This window comes from Opisthorchis viverrini, assembly GCF_000715545.1.
Source record: "Opisthorchis viverrini unplaced genomic scaffold opera_v5_181, whole genome shotgun sequence".
In the NCBI taxonomy this organism is placed as follows: Eukaryota; Metazoa; Platyhelminthes; class Trematoda; order Opisthorchiida; family Opisthorchiidae; genus Opisthorchis; species Opisthorchis viverrini.
Genome location: NW_008751840.1, coordinates 302,029 through 318,498, shown reverse-complemented (window position 1 = coordinate 318,498; position 16,470 = coordinate 302,029). Strand labels below are relative to the sequence as shown.

Genomic DNA, 16,470 nt, shown 5'->3' with positions numbered 1-16,470 from the left:
TCTAAATTCGTTATCATTTCTGAAATACGAGAAGAGTGTGGCAGTTAGACTCGCGTTCAAGTCAATAAATACCTCTTCCCTAGTGATAGCCATCAGTTTTGTGTTGTCACAGACTATCTACAGAACTGCTGATTAAATGCTGCAATAATTACTTGAGCATATGGGCCCCAAACCGTAGGGCAAGTGCGGTTTTATTCGAATGTCAAAAAATCCCTACATAGTTTTCTGGAATCAACACAGTCTATCACTCGGTGTGACTAATTTGGTTTTGTGACCTTGGTCCACACAAGGCACAATAGGTTCTACTTCTTAGAACTTTAGAGTAATTGATCGTTTCTGATTGCAAGAGCGATCACCGACTTCGACATTTGCCCACAAATGGCAGCACTAAATGAACCACCTTTCCGACTCCGTGAAATTCAAAGAGAAGGTATTTCTGAAGTACTGTCATCAATAGGGACTAGCGAGATGGTTTGTCCTCAAACATGCCTGCCAGAAGATGATGTTGCAACTTCTTTATCAAAGGCCGCAACGAGAAAATCTATCTATTTAGAAAACTGAATGATAGAAAAAAACTTGTCATAGATCTTGTTGCTGCCCCTGCTGAATTCTACTCCATCCACTTAATTCAGTTGTCACTCGTGATGAAGCACCTCTCAGACCGGAGCACGTACACTTTACTGAGAATACACATGCTGAGTATAAACGAAAATCACTGACAGGCTGTTCTTAGTTAAAGCATCACTTTCTTCAGCTGCCAATTTAAAGGTTTCAGTTCATTTTGACACACTCAGGGTGAGAGGTAATTAATACAGGATATCATATTCTGCGTAAAGTGATGGTACCCAGAGTTGATAATTTTCGTGAGAATGTGCTTCCTTTTCTGTATTCTTTTTGGTTTCTGTTTGAGATATTTTGTGACATAGATGCTGAAATTGACGGGTTTTATTCGTTAGAAGTAAATGATGGGTTGATCGGGAGATCTTCTTAATTAATCAACGTAAGGGAAGGATTTGGTTTGATTATTTGGAGATGTTCAGAGGGGGAAAATATGGGGGCAAATCAGAATAGCTATTATATTTTACTGACGAAATCCCACAGGCCCAGTTATTGATCACCCTTGAGTGATGCGTAGTAAGATAAATGGTAGTGTTTGTGTATGACGACAAATTATCAAACAACATAAAAACGTTGAACGAATCGTAGTATAAACAATTAAAATTGTGCGCAATAAATTCCGTCGGAGGAAACGTGGAGACTACCCAAGACTTACCTAAACAAAATGAGAAATGAATTTCGCTGTAGGTTCTTTGGTAACGGATTGACTTGGCATTTGTGTCAGTGTGCACGTGAGTTTTGTCTGGTCGAGCGCCCGACTTTTTTCTAACCTTTGGTGTTTTCCCCAAGATTTTCACCGGGCTTTGGCTGGGGTAAATAACTAGCACAAATGGGAATAATTCAGTAACAAAGATTTTTCTTTTCCTGGTACAACAAAGCAGCCTAGATGCCCTAACTATCCATGAACATTTGGGCCATTAATTACAAAGGCATGGAAAAAATTGGAAGAGGATTCTGTGTTCTCTTAGAATCGGGTTAGTAAAAGACAATAGAAAAAGCCCATAAATGATGTGTTTAGCACTCGAACTGTCAACAACAGACATGTGACTGAATACATGACGAATATCGCTAATCACGTAAACTTGTTCAAGATATGAACATGTCATGTCAAGTCACTGTGTCATTTTTGTGCTGATCACAAAACTGTTGCGTAGAGTTGAACGCAATACAGACCACTCCTTGGTGCGCGCCGAAGTACGCTTTACACTCGTCACGCACATCAGGGGGGAACCCAAACAACCTAAATCTAAGTAGAATCAGAGAACCACATTGGGGTATGCTAAGCTCTAACAAAAAAGGCTCGCCCAAAAGCCACAGGGACCGAATAGCAGCGTATCTCTGGACAGAAACTGTGAATACAATTGGGATGAAAAAGTAATAAAGATGAGAGTGTTTTTGTGAGAGTGACTCACAGATTCTGAGTTTATTTAGGAGGAGAATTAGCCGTCCGTCAAAACATTCCAAGATTCTAGAAACACACGCTTAAAATCAACTTAGACAGGCCGCGGCAAGTTGCTGAAATAAACTATGACTAGAAAAGGTGAATGAGTCATACCAAGTGAGGACTTTTAGTCGTACGAGGCTGTGTTTTGCCACCGAAGGAAGTCCACTATCTTCAGCCGATAGAAACAAGGCAAACTGATTGAAAACTTAACAAGCCCAATGTCATTCCAGCGGCTTGAAAAAACACTTTTGAACACTAGCGTTACTCGGTCAGATGTTCATTTGAGCTATGTAGCCCCTCTGATGCAACAAACATAGCACTTGGCTGACCCAGAAAAATCCACATAAATTGCGAATCGGTAACCTAACTCAGTATTCACTTCAGGTAGGTTCGCTGGATCACTCCCGGTTCGGTCGTGTTATATGTTCTCCGTAGAAACCACCAGAATGATGTATAATGATATTCTAGTGGACCGTCGGTGTGTATCAGGCTGAAAATTAAAGTTAGGTAACGTTGCTTCGAGTAAGTGTCTAACTTTCGAAATCTAGCCGACGTCGGACTTGCTGTGTTTATTATTTCTGCACTTAAGTTGTAGGTGGTTGCAGGCTTTGTGTAGTTCAATTTAACATTCCTCTCATTTGAAAAATTCTTCTCCTACTCCAGTGTGATCATTCTGGCAAGTTCACATCGTAAGGAGGAAGCAGTAGACTCCCGTTTCGCCCCACCGATTCTTGTCAGCTCACTCAGTGTTTGACTAACTGGCTTTCAGCTTGGTTTCGAATAATTTCCGTCATCAATTCGCAGCCTCCGTTGACATCGGACTTTACAACACCGTTTACTTCATTTAGATTTACGACAAGAATAGCTCAAGTTCTTTGTGGGTTCTACATTAAACGTTCTTCAGGGATCAAGGCTATTGCGCCTCGATTTTTCCGCTGGCTGTGGCACGTGTCCTCAATGAGCGAAGTGCCGGGAAGTGGTAACAAAATGACAGTTGATGGCGCGTATGATACCAGTGTTGGGAGTCAAAACCGATAATACATCACAACACTCACTTGGAGGACAGTTGACGGTTGATTTTATCATCAAACTAAGCGTGAGAATGTGGATGCAATATGCGCGCAGCCTGATCGCAACAACTCACCAGAAAATAACCATTGATCAGCGCCAATGTAACACTGATAAAACGAGCTGTGAGTTATAAGAGATCTTGGGACATACACAGAACTACGTTTGCCTGTGAATCATTCTGATGAGCAGGTTCCGAAAAGACCACTCATATAAAGCATGAATTAGTGAGTTTCATGGTTCCCTAGATATTAGATAACTAGACGTAAGCTATCAGATCACCACTAAACACAGTATACCATGCATTAGCACCTCCTGGTCACATGGACGTGTAAGGCAGCGAAATTCCAACGCCACTTGGATTTTGTCTGTGTGGATGATTAATCTATTTAAACATATGTCTACGTAGATAAAATCGTCTAAAATGACTTCTTACTTCTTTTTCTTCAAAACTTTGGTGCTTATCCATTTGAAAACTTCTTATCTATTCAGCTCGCTATAAAAAACAACTACGTGCACTGTTTCATTATTCGACCTTAAGCCTTCGAATTATTCATCAAAGTGCTCTTTGGGATTCCAGAATTCCAAGGCTTTGGATCTTTGAAAAGGTTCGTCGTAATCCAGAGTTGGGAGAATTTCAAGGAAGTTTTTGTGACCGCAGCCATGTCCTCAACAGATAATATGTCCTGTTTATTGCTACTAGTTCTTTTCAGGGGTCTTGTCTGCCTAATGACCTCATTCAACATCGATCTCTGATAAACCGTTTTTGCCTTCCGGGTTTAAACGGAAGCCTGCACACCTGCGGCCTTAAGACAGTGACAGCCGTGCCACGCTTCCTACCCGATTTTTTTGGTAACCGACATTCTGTATATACCAGTGTAACGCCTATTGATTGGACTTGGTAAGTCAGCGCTTCCTTGTGACCTCAGAAACCTTTGGGTAGGAGAGAGGGATAGACATGTGACCAAGTAACCATCAAACCAATCACGATCATGCACTGAGCGTTGTAGGTTAGAATCTAGGGTATGCGCCTTCCATTGGACTATGTATCTGGAGATATATAGTCATGCTAACAGATGAGGACCGGGCACTTTTCGTTTTGCAATGTTGTATGGGCAGACAGGTCCAACTAACGGTACATTCTGAACGATGAATATTGACGACGATTTTGAGAGATTTTGTCAGATTGCTCAGCGTTCACCACGGACCAGTCTATCACCCACTGAACACTACACCGATGGACGTGCTCAGCGAGGTGAATATTTGTGCAACCCGGAAGACGGTCAAGTGAAGCGTTCGTCTAGTTTCCGGGAATCTCGTGGATACCTGAACATGCCGGGAGAGCGTTCACGTGAAGATATCAGTGGTGCACGTTCTCCAGTGTCATCCGGCCGACAGATGCCATATCCCTTAGAACGGCGAAATATTGGTGACTTCCATCGATCATCCATTTCTCATCAGCGTATTCCACGCGAGTTCATTGATAAGCAGAATGGAACGGAGGTTGCCGATATGTATGATGAGTACAACCCTGAGACATATCAGCATCCTCAAGCTTTTCACCAGGGGGAAGGAAGACATCAAAGAAACCGTGCGGGTTCAATGAAAGAAACTGGGCAAAAACATCCGAACAAGGTTGGCTACCGCCCCTCTGCCCCAACGTTGTACACGTCAACACTGTCACCCACGTATGCTATTGATCCTCATTCTCCAAGCCGACTCTCCAGTAATTCCGCGGAGGATAATGTGATTAGGGTACGCCGGTTTCAAAGGAAGAAAAGTGGTCAGCTGATTCGTAAAGGAGACCAAAACTTGCCTCAGACCGATGTTTACCGAGCTCCTGAAATGTACCAAAATGTAGGTCGGAGTGTACGCCCGGGAACCACTCACTATCCCACAATCTGCACGGACGAAGTGAGCGATCGTTCTGATTTATCTCTCAGTGATAGTGAGGTGGTGGAAGTACCCGCTATAACCACTACACTGGTGAATCCAGCTGAATTCGACCAAACAGGACCCATACCTTTACGCCCACCCAGTTCTGGGCTACCATCTCCGAATGCCCTGCGACCAGAATTTCGGAATCGATCCAGATCATGGGCCTTTGTTTCCCAACCAAGCCCTGGTTCACCTGCCTCCTACTCCTCTCCCTCTGACTCGTTTCCATCAAATGAAATACTTACCGTGCAAGTTTTGGGAATGGGTCGAGTTGGTAAAACTAGCCTGTGCTTGCAATTTCAAACGTCTGAGTCGTTAGACGTCAACCTGGATCGGAGTGAGTAACAGTTGGTTTTGTCTCATAGGTACCTAATTCAGATTGCTAACACCTGAACATCCCGGCAATTGCGCCGAAAACCTGTAGTATGTAAATGCTGTTTAGGTGTGATGAATATCCACCATACGTTGGCACCTGGCACACTAAACCTACAAAAAACGCGTTTAACTGTGTTCATAGAGCTGTTCAAAGCTTTTCGGAGAACCCCATTCGTGTTGATATCTTCACAGTTCGGATGAATTCAAACCGTTCCATTCGTTAATCCTTCCAGATCGTTGCTCTAGATCTTGCGTAAATGTCTGTCTTCCATGGTCTTTATCTCGCTTGTTTGCGTTCTCTTTTTGTTGACTTGCCTCATTGTTAATTAAAATCAACTTCGTATGGGATGAGCTGCTGTTGAGTGGCCAGTAATGAGATTTTTCACAGAAAGAAGACTTGAGAATTTCAGGTTCAACCTGACACACATTGAGGTCTAAGATTTTCGTCAGTTAACTGCAAATTAGGATATCAAGGCAAATACCGAAAAGTTCACCCCATGTGTTGAGATTATTTTAAATAATGTGACTTGATGCGTCAACTAGGTAGGTTGAAGGATCATGGATAGTCCACAATCAGTTGCTCTCACACTGTAACCTATCAACAAATTTTCTAAACACTATATTTGTGATCTCTGAGGACCAAATAAAGTCCCTCTAAAAGCAACCACTAAACCTGGATAGGTAAACATTCGGAGGCATCTTTTAAAGAACCTTTTGAGGGATTCATTTTGAAAATACGTAGGATGTGCTAAATCAAAATTAGTTGACAAATCTTGGATGACAATTACACTTTCCTGCTTAATTTAACACAATCTTTGTTCTCTACAGGAAACGCAGTCAGGATTATCCAATAAGGTTTACTTATGAATCTAAGGCTTTTCGGGGCAATGTATGTTTTGAACAGCACCGTCCCGTTCAGCGATTCATCGTGTAGTCCGATAAACACCACAGTGGTCTGTAAAGCTTGTGTAGCGAATACTTACTAGACTTGGAATTCTTCTCGTAGGTGGGTTCGAACTTTGCCGAGGAAATATGGCACAGAGAAATAACAACACAACCTACGTCAGGTGCTACTTTATATATAAGAAACGCACTAACGGTGAATATCTTGAGTTAGATTTGCATTACATGACTATAAGTCATCGCTGTACTTTTTACCTAGCCAGAAGTGACTCCGTAACACTTAGTGTGCACACGATTCAGCGTAGTAGCCCTACTAACTTCACTTCAGGGGTCGAACTAACCAATTACTTAATTGCTGTTTGTCAAGCACGCAAGAGTTCAGTGGCCGTGTGGCACTGCACTAAGCTCTACAAGTTTTTGCCAAGTAAACACTTAACTAACCTTAGCACTACCAGCTGACGGGTTGTAACAGGATGAAACAAGTAATCAGTCAGCCATCGAATAGCATATGCGCAGTGGTTGAAGTTAAGCCAGCCGTAATCAGAAATATTATTTTCAAGCAGAGCACAAGGAAGTAGTTATCATATGAATATTAGCTTCCATGTTATTGTTACGTCAAGTAAACTAAGCTGAAATGTGGTCAACTAAAAATTTGCCGCAGCACTTGATCGGAAATCGACCAGGATTACCACGCCATAACTAAGGGATAAGCTACATCAAATAAATGTCTTAGTGATTGGCTTCAACTTACTTTCCACTATTAATCACGTGCTGATCACTATATACTCACGCCCAATACATTCTAGAGCTAATAGAATGCTTACCTTCACCATGATCTTTGAATGGCTGCTTGACATTCCTATTTTGAAAATCGAGAACATCCACCTAAAGTCTTCTTTACAACGTAATGTTCAGATATATTTGCCATTTCGTCTGTTTGCCCATTTATTTTTCCTTTCTTATGTGGTGCACAATATTTTCCACGGAACAAAAGCCAATTTTCCAGACCGTCGAAACAAGCTGTTGATCAAAGTTAATTCTAAAATACTTTGTTGTAGAATAATTTCCAAGCTCAAGTTATTACTAAAAATGTGCAAAAAATTATTTTTGTGTGCCTGGCACTGTGATCACCCCCATTCCCAGTTGTGTTACTAACCAACAAAAAACCGGAGTCAAAATTAGTGATGCTCCCCATGAAATATACTGTCCGTTTGCGCAAGTTTTTATAAAATCAGTGTTAGAGTAGTATGACAAGTCAGAAGTTGCCTACAGTTTATTAATAAATTACTTTTTTTAATTCAAACTCACTACACTAGCCACTTCGTAACACCTGATGTGTGACTGTTGAGCTGGTTTTTACCTTGGGTTTGTTCTACGAAGGTCGAATTAGAATACTCACATTACCTATCAGTATTGAATGAGAAAAACAACGAGGCCTGTACCTTGCGTTTTCTACGCCAAGGCTTTGGAGTACGTGATTCCTACCCTATGGTTTTTCGCACAATAATAAATGCGTGGTCAAGATTTTGTTTTTGAGCGACTGTTTGCTGCTAGGCGTCAAAGATTTTGACTACTTCCCGAATGGAAAACTGGAGTAGAACTGGTATTGTAGTTGTGAATATTTTGCAGCCAATGGAGTAGTTTACAGTAGAACTTGAGTGATCATAAATTGGGGCAGCTACGAAACATTCAAAAGGATAAGCAATAATTTGGCGGGAATGATTTTATTGGCACCCGACATAATGGAAATGAGGAGACCGGAAACGAAAACCCGTGCACACATGTCCTGGAAAAGTGGACCAGCAATCAAACTTACTGAATTCCAAACTGAAAATTGGAAGTATATCAAGTCATTTACCAGTCTTATTCTGTGTCACGTTGTATCCAAGGCGGAAGCGAAGAACCACATATAAGGATTAATAAAAACAATTGATTTAGCAGTTCACTCATGAAGCTATCCTGTTTTATACTATGGAAGTAGTAAAATGTGACTGTTGACTGTTGACCATCTCATCAATCCATAATTCAAATTACGTGTATTTTTAGGCTTACGAAGGGCAACAAATATGAAATTTAGCTGCCATCAAATTAATTTCGCCCACGTTACGATGCATTTTTTCACTCAGGTAATGAACTTTCGCTTCTTAGACATATTTTGATGTCTATGTTGATCATCTGAGGAGCTGATTGCCAGGAGCCTGTCGGTTTCACCTAGGCATTTGATTTCTCTACAATATCATTTTGATATCCTTATTACTTCTGTCTGTTTAGCGAAAAGTAAATAAAACAATAAATAATCGCTTTATGCTGTTCCCACACTATTGTGCTACTGTTTTATTCTTGTATGCTCTGTCTAACGTCTGTCCAAGGTATCAAAGATGCCAGTCTTCTTAGGCATTGCTACCTTACATTGCGGGGTCATAAGCAAGCGGCTTAGGTCGGGAGAATGTGAACATAATTCAAGTTGGCTTATACACTCATTTGCATACGAATCCGGTTTTGACGGGAACCCAGCTCTATCCCTAGCTCTCAATTTAATGTGGTTATTTAATGCATATAGTGCGCTGATGGCGATTTCCCGAATCTTGTGCAACGGCTTGTAGAATGGAATTTATACTGGGTAAGGACAATAAATGTGAATCAGCTGGAAACCCAAAACTTTGGACACGTCGTGTAAAATTATGAGACGGTAAGGCATGTGAGGCCCTCATTATCGATATATAACTAACAATGAAACGCCTTCATTTGTAACGGGTTACATTTTTTGTATTTTTAGAAAAGAAACGCTTGGTAAGGGAGAATCATCATATTTTACTGCAATAGGTAGAGTTGTCACAGCACAGAGAGAATGCGGGTTGTGAAAACTCGGACGCAGATCGTTTATTTGGTTTTGAGCATATTTCCTTCTTGTGTTGATTGTTCAGAACATCTTCAACCTAAACAAACTGTGGGGACAATTTACCCTGCATTCTCTCCGAATGTTATTAATCTTTATTCACTCAAACTAATGTTTTGCGATAAGAGCTCTAAGATTAATTTATTTTAATGAGTTGATAAACTCAGGCGCAGGCGTAAGTTGTGTTCGAGAACCATCCACACTGACGTCCATAAGTGAAATCCAACCTTATACTCTGAGTTTTGGTGGCAGAGTTGATTTCATTAATTTGTCGTATTTGCCAAGCTTGGTTACTTATTATTCTGGGTTCTATTTTGCTGTCGGTTAAGAAATTATTGAATTCTAAAACTCTAGATTGTTCTACCGATCAACCTAAGGGAAGAATTAATTGGGAATGAGTAGATAATAAAGAACTGGGTTGATTTGGTTAAATACTCGAAAAATTATTTTAATCGCAGAAGACAATGCATCGTGTGAAGCCGACGTACAGCCATATTAATGATTCGAAAATATCTATCGCAAATGCCGCAAGGTTGTTGGTGTTAGTTCTTAGTCTTGGAGATGGCAACACTTGAGTGGTCTTCAAATCTTCCTCATGTCAAAGGTATTGGTATTTGAGAAACTTTAAAAACGATCAACTGAATTATGACTTACGTTTGTTTTTTCTTGAAACTCAGGTTTATACTAAGGAGTATAATTTACAATTGTAATAAGTAAGAACAATTTACCTGTGCAATAATTGTATTCACTTGTCCATTTCCTGCAAAGTCATCTAATAGAACTCAAGCGGACGTTCTCTGAAACTGGTGATAGTGAAAGATGTGGAAGATTATTTTATAAACAGTTAAAACCATTCAAAGGTTCGTCAAGCAGGTTGCTTTTTTTCCAACGAAAGCAGCTTCCCAATAGCACACAAAGGAGTGTTTTGTACAATATATGTACGTGTATACATATGTAAACCAAAAATAAATTTGTACGCTATCAAATGTATTGCAAGTATACACATAAGGTTAAAATAGATTTATTGGTAACCGAAACCAGAAACAGTTTACTTCTGGAATTAACATTAAATGCACAGACTGACATGCACATGTATTACTGCAAACTCGCAGTATGATCCAGTTCACAACTGGGTTTTCGTTGATTATCCCTTTGACTTAATGTGGGTTTAGAATGACATAAGATTTTTTATTGCTTTGGAGTAGAGGAGTGGGCTGTAGCAAGCAGTTTTGTGCACCGCTTACCCGTTTGAATTGAAACTGTGAATAACCTCTTCAAGATTATGAGTAGTGCATTACGCCTACACAACTGCATGTTTTTTGCAATTTTAGTTTAAGTTAAAAGTGGTTCATGTAAGATTAGAAAAGGCCCGTTGAACAAGGGAGGGTTCACCATCCCCCAACTATCTGTAATCTAGTCTTTACATTATAATATATTCCAGAAGGCTGTAAAAATGGGGGAGCATATACCACCCGTATGTACAACTTCCAAGATGAAAATAATTTTTGGATGAGGGTAATTCCTGAAGCAGTGACACCTTCCAAAATGTTTGTCTTAGAAGAAACTAGTTTTGTTTAACCTGGAGCATATAGGTGACAGTCAGGCTGCCTGCTAGAACGTAAACAATCCGTGTTGTTTAGCTTAGCTTGTCTCCACAGGACCATCAGCTTATTGATCACGATTCACTGGAAGCCACTGCTTGCCCAACTTATTATAAATGGGATTCTGCTGCAGATGAATGCGTCTGGACTGTTCTGTACCAGTAACAGAACATGGTTACCGAGATGCACCCGTGGAACTATAGCAAGTTAGCCCGGTCATAGTTAGCCCATAGCCGGGTCATTGGAACTGGAATGACTCATCCAAACACTACAAACGTCTGCATCAGTTCAATATCTGGTGTGCAACTTACATAAGCCTGCCTGCACAGATGCGTGATAACAGAGCGGAGTAACCGGGGCCCAATTGCACTGTATACTAAGATGTTAACCCAGGGTTATGAAGGTGGAATAGTCACCCTTTGACATTTGACTCATCATTTCACGGCGAATAAGGAAACTCCGTATGTAAAGTATTTTGGGCGTCCAACTGCAGAATGCTGCCCGATAAAGGCAGCGGTCAAAACAGATTACACCTAGTCTTAGTAGGGTGTATTAGTCGCATTTTCACAGCCTGTTAAAGCGGTAAGACGAACGCGCATCTTCCAGGAACATCAAAATTAACCAGAGAAAATCCACAAAAGCCTTCATTACCACAGTGCTTTTATTGATGCGTTTGCTTATAAGGAAAGCGATTGATATGCACAATATATTCCTAGGACCAAATGTTACAATAGAGTCTTCATCCTCCTGCTGTTTTGAATCCTCAACCGGCCAGATCAACTTGCACACAGCGGATTTTAACGGTACATGACGAATCTCAGCAGCTAACAAGCACCTGGCATAATGTGACCATCAATCTTCCTTGGATCCAAAAACAGTTCTAATATCACTTTCGTGAAATCCGCAGTTAGTGCTTCTTCTAAACCTCACAGACCGATACTAGAATATCAGCATCAAATGAATAAAAAGTATTGTATTCTTCAAGAAGTCGCTTGTTGCTTAATTCTTAATGATGAATGACGCGAAGGTAGCCAAATGAAGATGTTTTCTGAAATTATGTCATATTCGTTCGAGTGTGTACTGCCTAGAATATAAAGGCTTTAGCATATATATATATATATATATATATACTGCGGTTGAATTGTGAGTTACAAAAGATAACTTTCAACTCCGAAATTGCATCATTTCCAAACCTTTATTATTTAAAAATTCATCAGTGAATAAATTGAAGAAGGTAGTAGCGGAATAATAATAGCCCATCATTAATCCGTTTTCAGGCAGGGAGTAGCTTCGAAAAGGATTGATGTTTGAAGTTTGCTAAACGTTTGCGGTAAATACCAATATGGAAAGCGCTTGATTAAATCTAGCTTTCGTGCAACCTCATATAATTTGAAATGTTACTTACATTATTCACAGTATTAACCATTCCATCTGTTTCCCGAAAAAAAGACGTTTCGCGTGGAATCAAACACATATATTTTGATGACGAAGCATACCCCGGATTTTTTGAAAGCAGCTAAGTTACTGTCATCCGTATCACAGAAATTTTGGTATTCACTACTAGTTCGTAGATAATGTTCGAAACTCCCAAGTTAAGTAGCCTGACTTCTCCTAATTTCTAAAAATCCAATTTAATTCGCCATTGATAGTACACCGATATCTATTGAAAATCAATTTTGCAATCTCTAGAATTTTAAGTCCATTTGGAACAGAGTTAGAAACTATACATTACTATCGTCATTTGAATGTAATACATAGGACACCTTTTAGGCGCGTGGTATGAATAAAAAACCAGACTCAGTCAAAATATAAAATTTGGCTTTCGATACTGGTTCGGAACCAAGTTCAACCCCTCTGTTTGTGAACAGATGATATGGAACATATTATGCCTGATTATAGCTAAATGAACATGAGGAGGCAGACATTTTACAACGAAAACACGGAAGGCCGACTGTAGATGTGGCTTTCGAATTTCGTTCACGGAGTGGAACGTGGGGAATTTGTTGCTGTGTATATTTGCGTACTTGGGGCCCAGAAAAACTGTCCAGTTTTAGACAAAAGGATTCTTCTGCATAAAAGCGATTTACGGTTATATGGAATGGGGATGCAAATGTGGTGGCACATCCTTAAACTACCAGCCATGTGAACTCACCAACCTAAAGCATTTTAGAAAAAGATCGCCCTGACAAACTTTCATTTTGTTTGCTACTTATGCTTGTTCAATTAAACTTAGCATTTCTAGGTGTAGTCATTCGATTATCTTCAGATGTTTTCAACGTCTTTGGTTCACAAGAAATCAACAGCTAAGAAAGCAACTACGCTCACTCTTAAGCCTGGTAGATCTAATGATAAACAATAGTAACCCGAAAACGCCTGTCCCAAAAACAGAGCAGTAGGGTAAGTAGCTAGATTGGAAATTACGGAAGATATCTGCCTTGTGGACTGCATTATCCCCAAGCGACTTAACATCCCGTTATCTATCTTCATTTATCCATCCTTCGAACCTGATAAATTTGTGCTGTCTATCGTGGACATCTGCCGTGTTGTCCAAAGACGTGCTGTCACTAATCCGTGTACAATCCGGAAGCAGTCCAAAAACTGGGATACCTGCTTGTTGGGAAATGTGTTCCGGTATTTGTGAACGTGTTTTCTAAAGTAATAATGCGTGCCTTTGTTTGCTATGCACTGGTTTGTATGAAATCATGACAATCACCTTACCTGAGGGTTGCAAGAGTTTACAGAATTTTTCGCCAAACTCAGAAGTCTTTGGTTTCACATGGTGAATATCGATTATACTCCTTCTGACTATGGTTGATTTAAGTGTTGGTTGTAATTATGATGCTTTAGACAGCGTAATAACCAAGGTGCATTTAGGACACATAAGTAGATGTAACTCACATGTGAGAATGAAAATCTACTGTTGCACTTTGTTGTGGTAATATTGTCTTAATTGGTAAAGGTAAGTTTTCTTCATTATTTGGAGAATCGCGCTAAACTAATAGTCACTGAGAGCTACTTTAGAATAGAAGATTCACGTAACATCAAGGTGTTTGTAGCTTGTGTTTGGCTGAGTTTTAATTTGACCGACGAAAGTCACATGTGTCTAAGGACAGCTGGTACATCTACTCGAAATGTTTCATTCGGCAGCATGACCATCGAGCATTGGGGTCTCCAGAAGGAAGCGTTTGTTCATGAGGGGTGCTATTGCGCGCGTTCCTCATAATATATTATACTATGCTGTCGACGTAAACCGACGTGAGATAGGTTGTGCATGGTTCACTAGGTCGCCAAAGTGTCACTGTAATGTTCCAATTTCTAGTTTCTTCATGCCGGAAAAACAACCGTACGTGTGCTGTGTGAATAAACACGACATTGGCATAGATATATACGTGGACGGCTTGCCTGGATGTTCTAATGCCCTAATCTGCCTAACCGAAACTGCGCTTCATTCACATGAAAATACAACACAAAAATTGAAAATACAGATTGCTGGTTATTTGTAGACATAACTTTAGTCATCAAAGGTCATCAATATCTAGTATATAAGGTCCTTTGAACATTCCAGATATTTTAACATAAGTGAAACTTTCAGTGTCAGTGGATTTATATTTAATTTTAGCTCAATAAAGCAAGGTGGTGGAATGTGAAAATGTTCGAAGCTGCCTTCGGGCATATCACTATTTATGGAAAACATGGCAAATGTCAGGTGTTAAGCATCTAAGCAAGACTTGTGCGTGCGTCGAAATTTGATATGAATTGGGCTACTGGATGAATGATCAGATATTCATTTTTGTATTCTGAGTATGAATGGAAATTTTGCAGGCCATGGACTTTGGGTTTCTATCAATGATAATTACAAAGTGATGATTATAGACTAGTGGTGTAAGAGTTACCTAGACACCCTTAATCAGGGAAATCACCAGCAGTTGCAATACTGACTTATTAGTAAGCATAGTCAAACGGCTTTTGATTGGTTGTTTTTTAATTCAGAAGGGCCAGGAGAAACTAATAGGCAGATTCTTAAGCAATACTTATCACCAATGACATGTCCGTGCAAAGTACTAGTAAAATTACCACTAGAAATTCTGGGAGATTCTATGGACTATTACTGCCGGAGATCTGCCTGGCTCACAGAGAGACTACCCACGTGGAAGTGACTGAGATGACAGTGCCTGACAGAGCTGTTTCGGGGACTGATAAACATCTCGTCTTACTAAACGGATTTTCGGTTGACATAATACTTCCTGCTTAGTACACGAAAGATTTTGTTGGTTAGCTATCTGCAAGGATAACTGTTATAAATCGCACACTGTACAATTCGATGAGGAGTTCAGTTGTTTGTTAGTCCGTTTATTCATATCACATCATTATGAACAACAAGTGGCAAATAGTTGCACTTCGTCCTCCGAAAACTTTGAAACAGTACCAAATCAACTCATTCATCGCTGAATCCATGAGTGACTGGCATCAAGAGCTAGTGGATAATAGGCTAACCAAACACTAAGCATCTTGAAGTAGGGCATCTCACGGTAATAAGATTTCTGGAGCCAAAGCCGGCAGTTCATGCAATTTTGCTGGGAGTTGCATCCGCTGAAATTTAAACTTTTCGAACCGGTAGGCAGGCCATTCTATTGGTGCAACATTTCGGACCATTACCAAACCGATAGTTGCAACTACTACTACCTGGGTACGGAGCCATTTTCGGAGGCCATCTAGAACATGTTGAGGCCGAAACATCACAGTCCAAATGATGTCAGACGATTCAGCGTTTATTTCCCAAATCTCAGCAAGCGTGTTTTGAACACATGAAGGGACCAACTAATAAAATCAGCTTGTACGTCCTGTGAATGTTATCCGCACAAGCTAGTTGAATTTTCTGTGACAACCTTCATAAAACACCTGTTTATTTTTCTAGGAAATCCCTTTTTACCTATGGACAAAAATGTGCCGTGATGAAAGAAGCACATTTACTGAAAGGTAATAGGTTAACCGTAGAAAAAGAGACTTGTGCCCACGGTTCTTACAACTAGTGCGTGTTTGATACAAATGATAAAACCGGCGCTCATAACTCAACCGTTACCAACTGAAGCTAATGGCACAAACTGCATAAGTTCACCACTGACAGGTGAAAACATGAAGGGTAGAGTTTTGGTGGTTCGTTCGCTATATTTAACATGTGCAAGCTAAAATTTAACAATCTCTTAGAGGCATACCTAACCGACAACAACACAAGTCGGCAAATGATACGCCGTATGGTCGATGGTGTGCTGCACGCATTCTATCAGACCGAGTTAAGGAACCATGGTGTACCATACTCATTATGTACTCATCATACTCTTTGTAAGGGTCAAAAGCTTACAAACATCTATGAAACTGTCAGTTTCGAGACTAACACTGTCAACCGGTCGCTTGAGCCAACATTTTATTCTCCTGTTCACTTATTCAACTCATTGCTACCTTTGATGCTACTATGTATCAGAAGCTGGGTGATCTATCTGGCTCTCTGAATCAACGAATATCATCATCATCATCATCATCATCATCATCATCATCGACAGCATGACATCAGTGTTCAACACCGATGCTTCACTGCCGTACAACCATGACTTATTTGAAAGCCTTATTGT

At 40.2% G+C, this 16,470-nt stretch overlaps 1 protein-coding gene across 1 annotated transcript in view; it reads left to right on the top strand.

Moving 5' to 3' along the window:
• Positions 1 to 4,244: 4,244 nt before the first annotated feature.
• Positions 4,245 to 16,470, top strand: part of T265_07740 (hypothetical protein) — a gene marked incomplete at both ends in the record, with an annotated part of 34,735 nt that continues 22,509 nt past the window's right edge. The window contains one exon of the mRNA XM_009173339.1: positions 4,245 to 5,405. Coding sequence (XP_009171603.1) covers positions 4,280 to 5,405 — 1,126 coding nt within the window. The remainder of the gene's footprint in view (positions 5,406 to 16,470) is intronic.